The sequence below is a fragment of the Oncorhynchus keta genome, chromosome 10, assembly GCF_023373465.1.
Source record: "Oncorhynchus keta strain PuntledgeMale-10-30-2019 chromosome 10, Oket_V2, whole genome shotgun sequence".
Lineage (NCBI taxonomy): Eukaryota > Metazoa > Chordata > Actinopteri > Salmoniformes > Salmonidae > Oncorhynchus > Oncorhynchus keta.
This window is the reverse complement of record NC_068430.1, coordinates 61,543,268-61,562,164: the sequence shown is the minus strand read 5'-3', so window position 1 is coordinate 61,562,164 and position 18,897 is coordinate 61,543,268. Positions and strand designations below refer to the sequence as shown.

General features: G+C 41.6%; 1 protein-coding gene across 1 annotated transcript in view; it reads right to left on the bottom strand.

The window, feature by feature from the left end:
* Positions 1-2,365: 2,365 nt before the first annotated feature.
* The window catches only part of LOC118389129 (egl nine homolog 1-like), a 34,623-nt gene continuing 18,091 nt past the window's right edge, over positions 2,366-18,897 (bottom strand). Inside the window, exons 2-5 of the mRNA XM_035778914.2 lie at positions 15,204-15,323; positions 4,491-4,627; positions 3,989-4,056; positions 2,366-3,553 (exon numbers count right to left, since the gene is read on the bottom strand). Of these exons, the coding sequence (XP_035634807.1) occupies positions 3,498-3,553; positions 3,989-4,056; positions 4,491-4,627; positions 15,204-15,323 (381 nt within the window). The 3' untranslated portion in view covers positions 2,366-3,497. The remainder of the gene's footprint in view (positions 3,554-3,988; positions 4,057-4,490; positions 4,628-15,203; positions 15,324-18,897) is intronic.

Genomic DNA, 18,897 nt, shown 5'->3' with positions numbered 1-18,897 from the left:
TGGTTTGTATGTGTGCTACAGCAGATGGAAGTAAGTTATGGCTCCCTGCGTGGAGCCCACGTCAAGCAGTCTTTGGAATAAAGAACCTAAAAGGATATAGCTGTGCCTGTCCACTTATAATTGTTGGTATCATAATGACAAATTACTTCCTCATATAAATAAAAATCTCAATAAATACAATGAAAATGTATAACCACGTCTTTATTAATAGTTTGTTTCCATGACAGACTAATTTTTGACACCACAGTAAATCAGACAGGCATTCTGGGCTCTGCACTCTAATCGCACAGAAAACTTCAACAACGAATGTCTGTGAAACTCAAAGTGGAAGAATATGCCATGCTAGAACTTGGTTTGTACATCTTTTAGGAAATCTTCTGAAGTTTTGACCTATTTTCTGTTCTGGAATGACGTTTTCTGTATCACCGTTCCTCCAGAAAGGGCAAGTATAGAAGAGAGCATGTTGATGGGCATGGACATTTTAGGCATCGCCCAGGGAGACATAGGATTTGTCATGACCATTGTGGTCTGCACACTCCCCACTTGGATAGAGACAACAACAGGAGACAACCTTTTCATCTAGGAGGGCCTGTGGATGAGATGTGTGACCAAGAACACAGGCCAGATGTAGTGTAAGGTCTACGACTCCATGCTGGCCTTACCTCAGGACCTGCAGGCCTCCAGAGCCCTGACCATCATTTCTGGGGATCTGGGGGTGATGCTGCTCATCAGGGGCAAAAGCACCAACCACATCAAGAGTCAAAAGTCCAAGGCCATAGTGATTTCAACTGGAAATCTCTTCCTCATCCCTTTCTCCTGGATAGCCAGAAACATTATCTGAAACTCCCACAACTCATTGATTGCCCAGAGGAGTGAGCTGAGGGCTTTACATCAGGTGGGGGCCTCATCTGACCAGGGGGACCATGTTGTACAGAACTGTCTATCCCTCCAATATCTCCTAAAGCCCCACTGAAGCAGGAGTTGGATGGAGTTTGTGTTCAACACCCTGGGAGTGGCAGGGTGGATGATCTCCCTAGTGACCTTTGCTTTGTCCTTACAGGCAATTATTCTGTTTCCCCATTACAGTAGGGTAGTAGCTTTGGCCATCACCGCCATCTCCAGCATCCTTGGAACTCTGGGGGTGTTGGGGTCCATTTTCAGGGCCAAGTGCACTCAAGTGGAATTTGTCCTAAGACAGGGTGACGGTCATTGACGGAACATTTCTCATCCTGGCCTGTACCGTTCATCTGATCTTTGTCTTCTTGGTTGCCCTTGATGTAAACTCAAAATCATGAATGATTTTGGTGGTTTTTCTGAATGCAATAGGTGGGCCCCTGCCCTGCGCCTGATAGTAGGGACCATACTCCTGGTTAGAGCAGAACAAGCCAGACTCTGTTACTCAATCAACCGCTAACAGCTTTGTCATTTCTTGTTTATTTGGGGAGTTTCCTCCATAATCCTTGCACCCATTTTATTCCTTCATACACTTGTAAAAACCAAAAGAGTAGGGGCTAGAAAAATATCCTTGGCTTTCCTGCGGGTGTGATGTGAGACATGGTCTGGGAAGAGAAGTTCCCGAGGGGACTGCAATGAAGAGATATATTCAGACATGGGTGAAAAAAAGGTCTAATATTTCAGCTGTGCTTGATTGAGCTTGCCCTTTATAATGAAACAAATTAAAAAGTCTAATTATTTACCGCAATTTATATTTTAAACTTGTTGCAAACAAGACATACATGTTTATCTCAAGAAACCATTTATTCTCTAAATGTTGTCTTATTTACTTGTCGACTGATTTATTGACAAATGAATAGATCAATGGCAAATAGATACAGTTTAAACAAAATCACATGCAAAGGTTCTGTGGTATGTTTAAGGGTGGATGAAGAAATGGAAAACCTAATCAGTTGCACAACTGAATGTGTTCAACACAACCCATCTGAAATCAGAGAGGTGCGGGGGGGCTGCCTTAATCCACGTCAACGGCGCCATTGTTGTTGGGGGTTATTGTCTTGCTCAAGGGCAGCAAGGGAAAAATTCAAACCAACGTTTCGGATACTTGCACCAACGCTCTTAACCGCTTGGATACCGGCCACATTCAGTTAGGTCTGCCAATTCTCCTGTTGATAAACTCATCGGTCAGATGTGCCTTAACAGGAATTAATAATTTATGTTTTTTTGTGACCACATGATGGCGATGGTGTATAGCTGGAGAGAATAGTCATGACTGTATTATTACAGTCTCTCTCACTCACTTTCAATCTCGGCTCAGTGGTCAGAGAAAGAATCGCACAAATGCATACGTGCAGATACACACACACACACCCCACACATGCTGTAATGACGAGACGATACAGCAGCAGACTCAAACTGCACTTACAAAATCAGCCTTTTTATTCAAAACTAAACTTCAGAGCTGCAAGGTCGCTGCAAGGCTAATAGGTAGGTGTCAGTTTTTGGTTTTTAAGACAACGGTGATATTACGTCTGCAACAACAGACAGATCTCTGATCGCAGGTTAGGATGCTCCTGTAACGTACACAGGGCCGTGTTCATAAGGGCACGCGAGGAAATGTTTTAAAATGCTTTGCAACGGAGAACGAGCATGTCAGTTTCAGTCCATTTCCTTCTGTTTGGTGCCTAATGAACAGGACCCAGTTACCAAGCAATGGATGCCAGGACACAGAACGGCACCGCAATCAACATACGCCTGCAATGTGAAAATCACCACAGCTCGTTTGCACAAACGTGAAAACTTCTATCGTATTCGAGTCAGTGCAGCTTAAGCTATTAATAGCCTTTTCACTGTACTAAGCCAAACCATACTGTACTGTTCTGGCTTGGTTACGCATCGTCCTCATTTACTATAACCGTGCTGCAAAGGATCATGTGAAAAGAAAGTATCCAAATCAGCACAGTACGGTTTGAGTCGGCCTTATAGTGTGCATCAGGCAATAGCCGGACAGTGTGTGACAACCTCCTGTCGAGGGACATCATACACAGTCTTCTGTACCTTTTTTTCTATTTTAACAGTGAGAGATCCAGCCGATGGAGACCATGACAACCCGTCTGACAGATAAGCACATATGGGTACCCTTCTTACATCACCCCAAAATTCACAAGAATATAACTTCTTTGCATTCGGCTCACTCCATACATATTTTTTTTTTGCTCCAAAGCTAATTTTTACACTGGCATTCTACACATAATAATGGCAAAAAATCAAAGCAACAAGCAAAAACAGAAACTTGGGAAATAATGATGAGTCCTTGCAGTGCAATGACATCACATTCAGGGTCTGTCTGTGTGTGTGTGTTGTGTGTGTCAACTTTGGATATTAAGTGTAAAGAAAGCGGACTAGTCCGAGTTGGTTTCTTTCTTCTCTCTCCTCTTCATCCCACCTTCCATCCATCCATCCATCCATCCCTCTTTCCGAATCTGTCCACAGCAGCAGCAGGTGATGGCAGTGGCGCCTCAGGACCAACCGCTTCTCTCATATTAGCTCAGATTCGACGGCTTGTTCAATTCTACCTTTACTCCCTTTTCTCCTGCACCTATAGGACAGAATAGAGAAGGAGGGAGAGCGGAGAGTTATATTTTATTCAACCAGTTAAGAACTAATCATTATTTTATTCATTTTTATTCAACCAGTTAAGAACTAATCATTATTTTATTCATTTTTATTCAACCAGTTAAGAACAAATTCTTATTTTATACATTTTTATTCAACCAGTTAAGAACAAATTCTTATTTTATACATTTTTATTCAACCAGTTATGAACAAAATTCTTATTTTCAATGACTTCCTATAAATTCTTACTTCGTATGATGATCACTATGGTCCTGTAGTCATAAAGAGTCTTAGTCTCACAGTGCTGATCTAGGATAATTTGATCTTATTTATTACGATCCAAAAGGCAAAACTGATCCTAGATCAGCACTCATACTTTGAGATTTTTTATGAATACATGCCCAGGACTCCATCTTACTTGTTAGGTATTTCTCCTTGGCCCGAGCTCGTTCATCGGCATCAAAATACCACACTGTTATGGCATACCTGGACAGCGAGTGAGATAACGGAAACAGAGAGGTCAACGAACATACAATTATTCACATAATAGATATACATACTAACACTAACCAACCATTTGTTATGGTCCAACTATTCTAACATGATTGAGCATTTTCAAATATATTTAAGCTGGATAGTGTTGGTGGTGTTGCTTAATGTGGTAACACTTTACAATGATGTCTGTTCATAGATCAAGGCATGCATTAACCTAACCATGCATGTAAACTATGTCACAATTCACGCTTCAACCAAGTTCTCAAAATGGCCTGATGGATGCTTTACTTAAATAACATTCCAATAAGCAACACAAAACAGGAGGTGTGGGATTGTGATGAAGACAAGCAGACAACCCTGGGTCGAAGGTCAGGAGTATGACATTTTCTCTGCGGTCAAAAGGTCAAGTTAAGAGATCATCCGACCTGGTGTGGTATGCCGGCTGCACCTCATGGGGGTTCCGCCGGTCCGACCAGAAGAAGAGCAGGCGGTCGAACTTAGGTTCGATGTCGGCGAACTGTGCCTTGGCCTCTGGGAAAATCCTCAGGATTCCTCCGTGTTCCTGCGAGTCAAAACAAGTCATGTGTGACATCAATAAATTATCCAAACTTATCCAATAATTCATTAATTCAGAAATTATTAAAATAGTTTTCCCCTATTTCAATTTGTCAAAGAACATATCCCCTCATAAAACAGCAAAAGGTACGAATAGAAAGAAAAATCATTTGGAATAAGAACCTTTAAAAACACCTTTAAGAACACCTACCGTTCTGGGCATTGAAACATTACTTTTTTCTAAATGCCATGCTGCAGCAAGGTACATCGTTAATATGACAACCTTCCGCAGGGAAACCAAGCACCAAGTTTCATTAGCAATTGCAAATATCATCGAACAATAACCTTTGTAATTAAATATATTTAAATATATATTTAAATATATATATATTTGCAGACCAGTCAAAGGACATTCCCAAAACTGTTGCCACAAAGTTGGAAGCACAGAATCGTCTGCCGTAGCATACAGATACTGTAGCGTTCTCCTGCATTGCGCATGGTGATCTTAAGCTTGTGTGCGGCTGCTCGACCATGGAAACCCATTTCGTTAAGCTCCCGACAAACAGGTCTTGTGCTGACATTTCTTCCAGAGGCAGTTTGGAACTCTGTAGTGAGTGTTGCAACTGAGGGCAGGCGTTTTTTACACGCTACACGCTCCAGCACTTCAGTCCTGCCCAGTCCTGTGAGCTTGTGTGAGGCCTACCACTTCGTGGCTGAGCCTATGTTGCTCCTAGACGTTTCAACTTCACAATAACAGCACTTACAGTTGACCAGGGCAGCTCTAGCAGGGCAGAAATTTTACAAACTGACTTGTTGGAAAGGTGGCATCCTATGACGGTGCCAGGTTGAAAGTCACTGATAGAGATGCATGGCTGTGTGCTCAAGTTTATACACCTGTCAGCAACAGGTGTAGCTGAAATCCACTAATTTGAAGGGGTGTCCACATACTTCTGTCCATGTAGTGTATGACGTGACCCTGACTGTGCAGAAAAAAAAGTGATATGAGGTTCGGGAGCGAAACAGGGTTGCATTTTGGTTCAAACTAGAGGTCGACCGATTAATCGGAATGGCCGATTAATTAGGGCTGATTTCAAGTTTTCATAACAATCGAAAATCTGTATTTTTGGGCGCCGATTTGACTTTTTATTTTTTACACCTTTATTTAATCTTTATTTAACTAGGCAAGTCAGTTAAGAACACATTCTTATTTTCAATGACGGCCTAGGAACAGTGGGTTAACTGCCTTGTTCAGGGGCAGAATGACAGATTTTCACCCTGTCAGCTCGGTGATCCAATCTTGCAACATTAACTAGTCCAATGCAATAACGACCTGCCTCTTTCTCGTTGCACTCCACAAGGAGGCTGTTATGCGAATGCAGTAAGCCAAGGTAGCTAGCATTAAACGTATCTTATAAAAAAACAATCAATCATAATCACTAGTTAACTACACATGGTTGATGATATTACTAGATATTATCTAGCGTGTCCTGCGTTGCATATAATCTGACTGAGCATACAAGTATCTGACTGAGCGGTGGTAGGCAGAAGTAAACATTCATTCAAACAGCACTTTCATGCATTTTGCCAGCAGCTCTTTGTTGTGCGTCAAGCATTGCGCTGTTTATGACTTCAAGCCTATCAATTCCCGAGATGTGGCTGGTGTAACCAAAGTGAAATGGCTGGCTAGTTAGCGCACGCTAATTGTCGTTGTTTTGCTGGTTCAAGCCCAGGGAGGAGCGAGGAGAGGGACGGAAGCTATACTGTTACACTGGCGATACTAAAGTTCCCATAAGAACATCCAATAGTCAAAGGTTAATGAAATACAAATGGTATAGAGGGAAATAGTCCTATAATTCCTACAATAACTACAACCTAAAACTTCTTACCTGGGAATATTGAAGACTGATGTTAAAAGGAACCACCAGCTTTCATATGTTTTCATGTTCTGAGCAAGGAACTGAAACGTTAGCTTTCTTACATGTCACATATTTTACATGGAACATATTGCAGTTTTACTTTCTTCTCCAACACTTTGTTTTTGCATTATTTAAACCAAATTGAACATGTTTCATTATTTACCTGAGGCTACATTTTTTTTATTGGTGTATTATATTAAGTTAAAATAAGTGTTCATTCAGTATTGTTGTAATTGTCATTATTACAAATAAATAAATAAAATCGGCGGATTAATCGGCATCGGCTTTTATGGCCCTCCTATAATCGTTATCGGCGTTGAAAAATCATAATCGGTCGACCTCTAGTTCAAACCATTTGTATCAGATTCACCTTCAGTTGTGGCTAAATCAACCGCTTGTTAGGCAAATAGCAGGGAGGAATGAGGAAGTAAACTCAGCAAAAAAAGAAACGTCCTCTCACCATCAACTGCTTTGATTTTCAGCAAACTTAACATGTGTAATTATTTGTATGAACATAACAAGATTCAACAACTGAGACATAAACTGAACAAGTTCCACAGACAAGGTGACTAACAGAAATTGAATAATGTGTCCCTGAACAAAGGGGAGGGGCGTTGAGATTGCCTGCAATGACAACAAGCTAAGTCCGATGATGCTGTGACCCACCACCCCAGACCATGACGGACCATCCACCTCCAAGTCGATCCCGCTCCAGAGTACAGGACTCGGTGTAACGCTCATTCCGATAAACACAAATCAGACCATCACCCCTGGTGAGACAACTGGTGAAGAGCACTTTTTGCCAGTCCTGTCTGGTCCAGCGACGGTGAGTTTGTGTCCATAGGCAATGTTATTGCCGGTGATGTCTGGTGAGGACCTGCCTTACAACAGGCCTACAAGCCCTCAGTCCAGCCTCTCTCAGCCTATTGCAGAAAGTCTGAGCACTGATGGAGGGATTGTGCGTTCCTGGTGTAACTCGGGCAGTTGTTGTTGCCATCCTGTACCTGTCCAGCAGGTGTGATGTCGGATGTACCGATCCTGTGCAGGTGTTGTTACACGTGTTCTGCCACTGCGAGGACGATCAGCTGTCTGACCTGTCTCCCTGTAGCACTGTCTTAAGCGCCTCACAGTACGGACATTGTAATTTATTGCCCTGTCCACATCTGCAGTCCTCATGCCTCCTTGCAGCATGCCTAAGGCACATTCACATAGATTATGCGTGACCCTGGGCATCTTTCTTTTGGTGTTTTGCAGAGTCAGTCTTTTGGTGTTTTTCAGAGTCAGTAGAAAGGCCTCTTTAGTGTCCTAAGTTTTCATAACTGTGACTTTAATTGACCTACTGTCTGTAAGCTGTTAAGTGTCTTAATAACAACCGTTCCACAGGTTATTTATTTTTTACTGCTCTAATTACATTGGTAACCAGCTTATAATAGCAATAAGGCACCTCGGGTGTTTGTGATATATGGGGCGACAGTGGTTAGAGCGTTGGCCCAGTAACCAAAAGGTTGCTGGATCGAATCCCTAAGCTGACAAGGTAAAAATCTGTCGTTCTGCCCAGGGAACAAGACAGTTAACCCACTGTTCCCCGGTAGCCCGTCATTGTAAATAACATTTTGTTCTTAACTGACTTGCCTATTTAAATAAAAAAAACATGACTATGGGCTGTGCCCAGGCACTCCGTGTTGCGTTGTGCTTAAGAACAGCCCTTATCTGTGGTATATTGGCCATATAGCACACATGCCAACACATACAAATAAATGCATGCAAACACACATAGGTGCACACGCAGCGTTACGCATTCCTACACACACACCCCTTGAAACACGCAGGATAGAAATGTTAAGGGTGGGAAAATTTTAAAAGGAGAATGGCTTTTTCCTGTGGGTTAATTTGATGCTAAACATAGCTATGAGGAATCTGCACGCCGTGATTTACATAACTTATGAATGCAGGTTTGCTTGGGGGCCGGTGTGTGACAGGTATGTGTAAGGGGTGTGTGTGTGTGTGTGTGTGTTTGCCTGTGACTGCGTGGGGTCCGATGTGTGTGTGTGTGTGTGTGTGCAGTGTGTGAAGAAGACATGAGAGCGGGGTCTGTTGACCTTCAAACATGCACGTTTCCCCAAGCTTCTCTGGGGGATCAAGTTAACCGTTCGCCTCCTAAGGGGGACTGGGGAATGATGAGGAACTAGTGGATATGACAGAGTAGTAAATTGGTCTTAACCCTACATCTTAAGTAGAAAATAACTAAAAGGGAAGGTATTGCTATTTGGAGTGATTTTAATGGCAACAGAAATTTTATCTGATCTCAAAATTATTCTATTCAGATTCTATTTCTATTTCTATTTCTGTCAGCTCTAATATCACTCCATAATGCCATGTGGATACACTTAAAAGGGCAAATGATACCTCGTGCTTACATGATTGAAAATCAGTTCAACAGTACCTTAATCACTTTTAGTTTACTTTATGTGCTAATACTCTCTCTATTCAGAGATGGGCCATTTCATTGTGTAGGTATTTGTAAATAAGTGCCCTGTACTCTCTTGGTACCACAACTTGTGTCCTCTTGGCTGTTTCCTTCATAGTAAATCACAGCTATGCCTCCAATTTTGTTACCCACTATGAGCTTATAAAGTTACCTGAAAAAATGTGGAAATACCGTTTAACTTATTTTTTATATGTACGAGGTAACAATCGGCCAACAACATGGTTTCTACTAGAATCAACACCGAACCGAGCTCTTTGAGGGTGTTTTCACAGTTCTCTTTAAAGTGAACTCTTGGGTAAAAAAAAGAGAAGGTAATTACCTCAGTTCTCTTTGTATTCACACTGCCCCTGCCTTTAAAACGAGGACTCAACTATTTTGCCAGTTCACTTCATCTATTCTGTGATCCGAGTCCTCTTTGCATTCAAATTGATATGTTTAGAAAGGAACCAAGAAATGTTTCTAACATTCACTCAATGCACTCAGGATTTTTACAAAGAGCAAGACAAGCCATTCCATCAGTTACCGGACAGCTAGACATACCTACTTATATTTTGGAAGCTAATAGATTGCATTTAGTTAAAATATCCTATTAACATGTGCCTTCAGAAAGTATTCACACCCCTTGACATTTTCCACATTTTGTTGTGTTACAAAGTGGGATTAAAACTGATTTAATTGTAATTTGGTGTCAACGACATACACACAATATTACAGCTGTGAGTCTTTCTGGGTAAGTCTCGAAGAGCTTTCCACACCTGGCTTGTGCAACATTTTGGATTCAGGACAAAAGGTTTGTTGCAAACAGGATGTATATATACAAAAAGTTGTATTCTGTACAGCTTGTCTTCTTTTCACTCTGTCAATTAGGTTAGTATTGTGGAGTAACTACAATGTTGTTGATCCATCCTATCACAGCCATTTAACTCTGTAACTGTTTTAAAGTCACCATTGGCCTCATTGATACACCATTCAAAGTGTAATTAATAACTTCTCCATGCTCAAAGGGATATTTTTACCCATCTAACCTATCGGTGCCCTTCGTCGCAAGGCATTCGAAATCCTTGGTCTTTGTGGTTGAATCTGTGTTTGAAATTCTACTGAAGAGACGTTACAGATGTGTGGTGAATGAAACCTGTAACGTTAAAAATAAATGTAACACAGCGATTGCTTTCAGAAGAAGTATATCTTCCTATATATATGTAGAACATGCATATTTAGTCAAAGTTTATGATGTATATTCCTTGTTAGATGACGTTATCTGCCGGAGCTATCGTCATTTCTCAGGACATTTGAGTAGCATTTTTTGAACGATGCATCACTGTAAACAGAGATTTATGGATATATATAGCATATTATTGAAAAAAACATAAATGTACTGTGTAACATGTTATATTACTGTCATCTGATGAAGATTTCAAAAGGTTAGTGAAATTATTTTTCTTTTAATCCTGCGTTTGTTGATTGCATATTTTTTTCAACTTGGCTATGCAAATTAGCTGTGTCTTCGGTGGTGGTTTGACATAAATATGTGCTATGTTTTCGCCGTAAAACATTTTAGAAATCTGACTTGCTGGGTAGATAAACACGGTGTTTATCTTTCATTTGAGCCATTGGACTTGTTAATGTGTGGAGGTTAAATATTTTTAGGAATATTTTTGCGTTCCATGCGCCACCTTCCAGCTGAACGTGGGGGTGTTCCCAAATTGGAACCCTAATCCCCTTCTGGTTATTAAGAGCTAGAATTGATTTTGTACCCTGTTGTGATTCTCACCAAATATGGTGTTGAATAAACAGCTTATGAAGCTCCCTTAGCCTATAGATAACATATTGCAAACAACTAACCTTAACTAAAATGTCCACACATATTTTGGAATTTCTGTGCATCCTTGACAAAAAGCTAATCCATATAAAAAAAACAGCACTTTTGTTTTGCAACCCTGCACATCATCTCTCTTTTGTTTTGTGGCACCAATGTGAGGGGTTCTGTCAGGGGAAACCGTGTTGCAGTAGCTAGTGTGGTGTGGGAAGAATGACAAGCGAACCTCTGGAGTTTAAATTGCCCTAAAAAAGGGAACTGGAATTCCAGCAACCTCTCGAGATCACGTGGTGGGCTATGGCAAGCTGTTTTAACATGTATTCATTGAAATTCTATATAAATTCAATAACTCCCAATAGGATTCAATGGAGAAACCGGTGTTTGTGAGTTCGATTCCCCCTGCAAACTTTTTTTCCTCCCCAAAAATACTATCCACTGCTGCTCCTCAACAGTGTCAGAAGAGCTGTGCTTAGGCCTACATAATGTCTATATTACTGTAGCAACAGGGTCACGGTGCCCTGCGCATCTTTGCTGCAACGCTCCTAACTTGGTGATATACACGTGCGGCCATGTTGCTGTGTCTTCCTGTTGGGAGTAGGGAAGATATGCAGCATGCAAATATAATCCTGCCCCCATGAAGGTCATTATCATAGAAGTATAGATATACAAAAATGATTTATCAATATCAAAAATTATGTAAATATTATATATATATATATATATTTTTTTAAATCATATCAATAATAAAAATATAGATCTTTTTTTGCTTTGCTGTAGCACTTCATTTATAAAAAACCTATATTTTGTGTAGTGCTAAAAACCATCCTATTATGTGTGATGAAATATACTGAACAAAAATATAAATTGCAACATATTTTTGATAATCCACCAACCTGACAGGTGTGGCATATCAAGAAACTGATTAAACAGCAAAATGGTTTTGTCAAAACACCATAAATATCATGTTTGGTCATGTTTCAAATTTGTTTATATCCCTGACATTAGTTTATATCCCTGAGTATTTCTTCTTTTGCCATGACATATCAAAGAAACTTTAAACAGTGCTGGTGAAAAATAAACATGTTTTGTCACACAACACCACAGATGTGTCAAGCTTTGATAACTGCAGGAATTTTAGCTGTTGCCAGAGAACTGAATGTTAATTTCTCTACCATAAGCCACCTCCAATGTCATTTTTAAAAGCGCATCCAAACAATCAAACCGCAGACCACGTGTAACCACCCCAGCCTAAACATCCAGATCCTTCTTTAGCTTTGCATAAAAAACCATATATTTTTGTTGAAACAACTGGGTTCGATTCCCGGGATGTCACCCTTCTGTAGCTCAGTTTCAGGATAAAGCACGACCCCATGTCACAAGGATCTGTGCACAATTCCTAGCACAGTTTTCCATGGCCTGCATAAAGCTTCTGCCAAAGTGGGTTCGATTCCAGGTATCGGCAGCATGACCAACAGATGCCATTCCCTATCATGTGATAGATTAAGTTTATTTGATATCGCTGAATTCCTTGTATGATAAAAAAATATTTTAAATTGTTGCATGTTGCTGTGTATTAGCTAAATGGCATATACAGTATATAATGTAGATCATTATAAAACAGGTTGTTTGGGTTGTGGATGCTGATATATAAAAGAAGAGGCAAACACTGGCTGTCACTAACCATTGCCAGGACCATGGACAGTTCTTCCATTCGAGTGCCATCAATGGAAACGTCACTATTAACATCAACAACTGGCTTGGTTAGCTTGGACTTGCCAACCATAAGTTGCTGCCTATGTAGGCCTATTGGATATTTATTAAATCATTAATTATCCAAAATTAAATCTAGGATCGGCTTCCTATTTCGCAAACAAAGCATTCTTCACTCATGCTGCCAAACATACCCTAGTAAAACTGACTATCCTACCGATCCTTGACTTCGGCGATGTAATTTACAAAATAGCCTCCAACACTCTACTCAGCAAATTGGATGCAGTCTATCACAGTGCCATCCGTTTTGTCACCAAAGCCTCATATACAACCCACAATTGCGACCGAAATGCTCTCGTTGGCTGGTCCTTGCTTCATATCTGTCGCCAAACCCACTGGCTCCAGGTCTTACAAGTCATTGCTAGGTAAAGCCCTGCATTATCTCAGCTCATTGGTCACCATAGCAGCACCCGCTCCAGCAGGTACATTTCACTGGTCACCCCCAAAGCCAATTCCTCTTCGGCCGCCTTTCCTTCCAGTTCTCTGCTGCCAATGACCGGAACGAACTGCAAAAATCTCTGAAGCTGGAGACTCATATCTCCCTAACTGGCTTTAAGCACCAGCTGTCAGAGCAGCTCACAGATCACTGCACCTGTACATAGCCCATCCAACTACCTCATCACCATATTGTCATTATTTTATTTATTTTTCTCCTTTGCACCCCAGTACCGCTACTTGCAGACTCATTTTCTGCACATCCATCACCCCAGTGTTTAATTTGCTATACTGTAATCATTTTGCCACAATGGCCTATTTATTGCCTCACCCCCCTTATCCTACCTCATTTTCACACACTGTATATAGACGTTTCTTGATTGTATTATTGACTGTATGTTTGTTTATTCCATCGGAACGAACTGCAAAAATCAAGCTGGAGACTCATGCACCTGCCCATCCAACTACCTCATTTTCTCATTTTCTGCACATCCATCACCCCAGTGTTTAATTTGCTATACTGTAATCATTTTGCCACAATGGCCTATTTATTGCCTCACCCCCCTTATCCTACCTCATTTTCACACACTGTATATAGACGTTTCTTGATTGTATTATTGACTGTATGTTTGTTTATTCCATGTGTAAGGGTCAGCAAAGGCAAAAATAAGGGGGAAGGAGCAGGGAGGGAGCTATCGTATTAGAATCAAGGCCCACAACGTCAGAGTGGGAGAGCTAGAGGACCTGCCTGCCTGTCATCCCCATTCCAGCATAGTTTCCACCTGCAATCACAATGTTCTAGTGGTAGCCCCGGGGTTTGTTCTAGAATTACTGCCACCCCCTTTGGTGCATAAATGACGTGTGTGTGTGGGGGATTTTGTGTATCATTTGTGCAATTGAGATGAAAATGTAATAGCAGTGAGTGCCCACATTAGCTGTAAATTATGCAGACTGTGTCCATTACATGTTTTCCGTCCCAACAGGACTCCATAGTCAACCATGTCAGAAATTGCTTTTGTCATCACCTGTCACACCGTAGCATATATGGTTGTCATATTGGGGCGGCAGCGTAGCCTAGTGGTTAGAGCGTTGGACTAGTAACCGGAAGGTTGCGAGTTCAAACCCCCGAGCTGACAAGGTACAAATCTGACGTTCTGCCCCTGAACAGGCAGTTAACCCACTGTTCCCAGGCCGTCATTGAAAATAAGAATATGTTCTTAACTGACTTGCCTGGTTAAATAAAGGTAAAATTAAAAAAAATATTTTAACAGCTTCAGATTCACAAGGCGTTGGTATCCTTCTGATTTGTCTATCCTGTCCTAATATGGACACCATAGATATGGCATGGAGTCAGTTACCTGACCGGCTCAAACTGAATTCTTCCGCTGCTCTATCGTTTGTTACATACTTCAGTCAGACTGCCATCGTTGAAGTCGTCTGTGGTGGCGTCAAAATGAGGGGCGCTTTACAAAACAAAGTCATCAGACTGGATCATCTCAAACCAATCAGAGTTTCAAAGCCAATGATACATTTTCAAAACAACGCTTTACCAACATGTGTTCTGGCTCTGTCCCAACCCATTGGTTTCTGGAGCAAGGAGTTTGGGTAGCCAGGCAATGGAGTCAGTGTACAGTATGTATGGGATTAATCCATAGCGTGTGAGTACCTGTTTAGACACCCTCCTTTCCCCTTTATCGATCAACGCTTCTCTCCTCCACATAAACTCGTGTAGTGGTCTGCTTGGTGAACTTTGGGATTACATCCAGAAACTGAACTCTAAAGGGTGACTGGCATGGAATTAACAGAGTCAATATTCAAAGCCACAGTGTTGTTCCCAGTTTAAAGCCAAAGTGTTGTTCCCAGCAGAGAAAACTGGTTGCAATGACGTCATTATGGCATCTTTGATGAATAGGCCTTGCATAGATCTGTTTTTTTTAAGGAACCAGAATTGTTTTTACTGGTTACAATTTGACCAGAATATGTAGTCTTTCCCATGCCATCTAGATCTTGTCATGAAAAATACTTCTTTACCCCGTGAAATGTCCTCAAACAGAGAACCAGTTTACAACCAGAAAAATAAGTAATGTGCCAAATTTTGGGTTAGTATAAACTAAATATTGGACATAAAGTTTGCTTTGAGTTCATTATTTTGACATACCTTAGCCTCCCAGTCTTTATTGAGATAGTAAATACACGTTACACATCTCCCATCGCCGTTAGGGTTATCCACGTGGCGTACATACCCAGTCCCGTTTCCTGGGTAACAGGCCACCATAGCCTGAAAAAGAACATGAGAAGGGCATGTCAGGAGGAAATATTTTGGGTGGCCATTTTGACAGTGTCGTAAAAGTTGGCACAGAAAATAAAAATGCTTCCCAACAGTAGACATACTTTCAAACACCTATTTCTATGATGTCCATGCAAGTTAGCAATAAATTACACCGGTTGAGGATATCATTACAGATGCAATTCAGTTGCTTGGCTGCTGCTTTCCAAATACATTTTTAAATGTGACAATCATTACAATGCATTTCACAACAAATGATTAACGCGAAGCCAATTGTTTAAAGTGACCCCCTTTTAACACGCTATTCTATGTCATTTCAGAATACTTGCCTCCATGATTAGGCTACACTCTGGTAAAGCATATAATAGAACAGCACATTTCCTATTATGATATTGTCATGTCATTTAAGACGTCTTGTTGATTCATAATGGATAATACTGCTATTGAAATGCATGCGTATACAAAGTATATACTCAATTATTCCTGTTCAAAGCACGCTAACAAAAAAAAGAGAGAGATTCACAAACAAAAAGGCGAGCTTGTTATTCATAATTGCTGATGAGTGAAAGACGAGGCAGAGGCGCGACTGACACACTTGCTGGGCTGATTTGAAAGGAAGGAGGCTAATTGGAGTAGCCAAGTTGTTTTTGCTGTGTCATCAGTCAGGCCTTTACTTCAAGTGTTAGAAAACAATAGGTCAGAACTGTTGGCTTACGAGCATTTTTCCCCTTTATTATGTCGGTCTCTGGGTCACAGGCACAAGCTGTTACGTAACAAACCGTGGGTGGAATTGTACATTTATTTTATGCACAGATACATCTTTTATTTTTTTATAAATGGATACATATTTTTGGTGCTCGGGTATTGCCACGGGACTGGGCCAAAGTGGAGGAGAGGGACACACACACACGCATTTTGCTTGGTCATTGGAGATGAGTAGAGTACTTCCAAGGACATAGGCTACAATTGAGTAGTCGCAAAGTAGTATATTTCGTCAGACTTTATTTGCATAGTCCCATATCTACGGACCAAAAGAGATGGCACTGTGCTCTGATATTGATTCATTCATTCATTGTTAGGATAGAGCTTGCAAAAAAGGCATTTCACTGTCTTTGTGCATGTGACGATACAACTGGAAACTTGAAAGTACAGACTTTCAACAAACGAGGCAAAAGTAAACATGTCGTCCCCCACGAACGATGCAGCACCTCCCTTGGATCAATCAGTGTAATTTTATAAATGACAGATCTCTAACGCAAGATGCATCATTCGCCCAAGTTGAATCAAAATCGGGCCAGTGGTGTCTGAGACATTGCATGGGTTAGCTATCATATCCCTGAGTGTGTGCCAGATGTAATCACTCGGAGTCAAACAGATCAAGAGATATGTTCAGACTTCTGTCTATAGATGCCACATATCAAGTTTTGTGCAGATAGGTAATTCTGTGCCATAGGTGTAGCGTTTAAGTGTTTTACACAAAATTCTAAAGGGCGGAATGTGTAATTTTGTAAATGCCAGATCTCTATGGCAAAACACATCATTCACCTAAGTTTTCGTCAAAATCAGTCCAGTGGTGTCTGAGAAATCACATGTGACGAACGAACGTACGGGGACTCATTTAATCACGGGGGACAACTATCTGTTGATAAGCAACTACTTGCTAAGGTTAAGATTAGGGCTAGGGTTAGTGGTAGTTAGCTGAAATGTTGTTGACAGTTATTGAACATCTACAAATCATGTACCAGACATTTATCTGGGACTATCCAAATAAAGTGTTACCATACATTTCATATCTAATCACAGAAACAGAAGACATTGACGTGACAAATCATTCAATTCCAAAGTAGGCAAAATGACAACACTCTGAATTGGAACTGCTTTCCAAACAATATACCTGTCAAGTTCCCATAGCAAGACCTCTTCAATTATGTTCTACAATAATCATGACTATGCTACACTGATAACATAATTCTGATAGTCTAAGAACCTGTCAACAATGGCCAGAATGTAACCCACCCCCGCCACCACCCCACAGGACTGTATGATACCATGACATGAGACTGCTTACACTGCTGTTTTCCCCAGATTACCGGGCTCTCTCTGTATGTGCTTATTTGTGAACTAGAAGACCTTCTGATCTCTTTTCCATCTGTGGAGGACGGAGAGGTGGGGTGAGATGAGGGGAGAGGGGGGTGGGAGGCTGTTAACCACCAGGATGTTCTGCACGTCTCCCGTTCACGCCTCTCCGCCAGGGTCATTTCCAGATGGTGGAAACCCCCTCGTCTTTTTATTTAAGAGAGGCCCGCACGCAAAAGAAAGGAAATCAAAGAGAGGAAAGGGGGGTCTGAGGTCACGAAATAGGTCACCGGCGCTCTGGGTCAGACTTTGAGTCTAACTGGGATAGGCGGTGGTGATCAAAGTTGCGTGTGTGCGTGTGGTTGTCTGTCTGTGTGGAGACCATGTCATGAAGCCATGCCGTGAAGGCCAGACCTTGTGATAACCAAGGTCTTGATTTTTTTGTTTTGCACAACAGAACAATCCATCCTCGAAAGTGTTGGAATGTCGAGGTCGGAACGTTGGGAACGAGGGCAGCAGAAACTTGAAAAAAAGGCCCACTGCTATTGTTAAAATTTTTCTGCTTAGCTCATCAGGATAGGGCGGCAGGTAGCCTAGCGTTTAAAAGCATTGGGCCAGTAACTGAGAGGTCGCTGGATCCAATCCCCTAGCCGACTAGGTGAAAAATCTGATGTGCCCTTGAGCAAGGCACTTAACCCTAAATGCTCCTGTAAGTAACTTTGGATAAGAGCTTCGGCTAAATGACGTGACATTTTTAAAATATAAATTACGCTGCTTCGATCTCCCCCGCGCTCGCCCTCGGATTCCGTAGAGTGATCTCCACGCTGCAGCCGGCAGTCAGTGACAGGCTACGCATGACACATGCATGTACCACAATCCACTTGCCATTATTTCAACTGTTATCCAACCATTAGCGCTTGCCCTGCTGGCAGGTGCAAGCTGGGCTCGAAATGGAGGGAACCACCGACACACGCAAACAAAAACAAAAGACGAGTCGGGACAAAGCTAACACAGCTCCGAGGGCTGACACAAGTCGAGGGAGTGACCGGGTACATGCGGAAGATAACGTCAGATGCCATTTGAAGACATGGAGTGTGGGGCTGAAGTGCGTCAGAGAGGTTTCGCTCAGTGCGAGAGGGGGAGTGGGGTGGTGAGCCGTGGGGGTTTACATTATGTGGGCATTGCGTCATTTGGCTTCTGGTGGTCATGTCTCGCATGCCATGCTATGCCTCCTATCAGCTCTGTGCAAGAGCAATTTCTCAAGTGCCCCCATTAAGAGAGGGCAGGTGAATGGAGAAAAAAGGTTGGCAGCCATACCACCTTTATACAGGCAGTGCCCGTACAAAACCTAGGGTTGTAAAATTCAGGAAGCTTTCAATAAATTCCCTGGTTTTCTAGAAATCCTGGTTGGGGGATTACGGATTTCCTGCTTTTTCGCTCCTGAATCCAGGAATCCACTAACAGGGATATTGGAAAAACCGGGGAATTG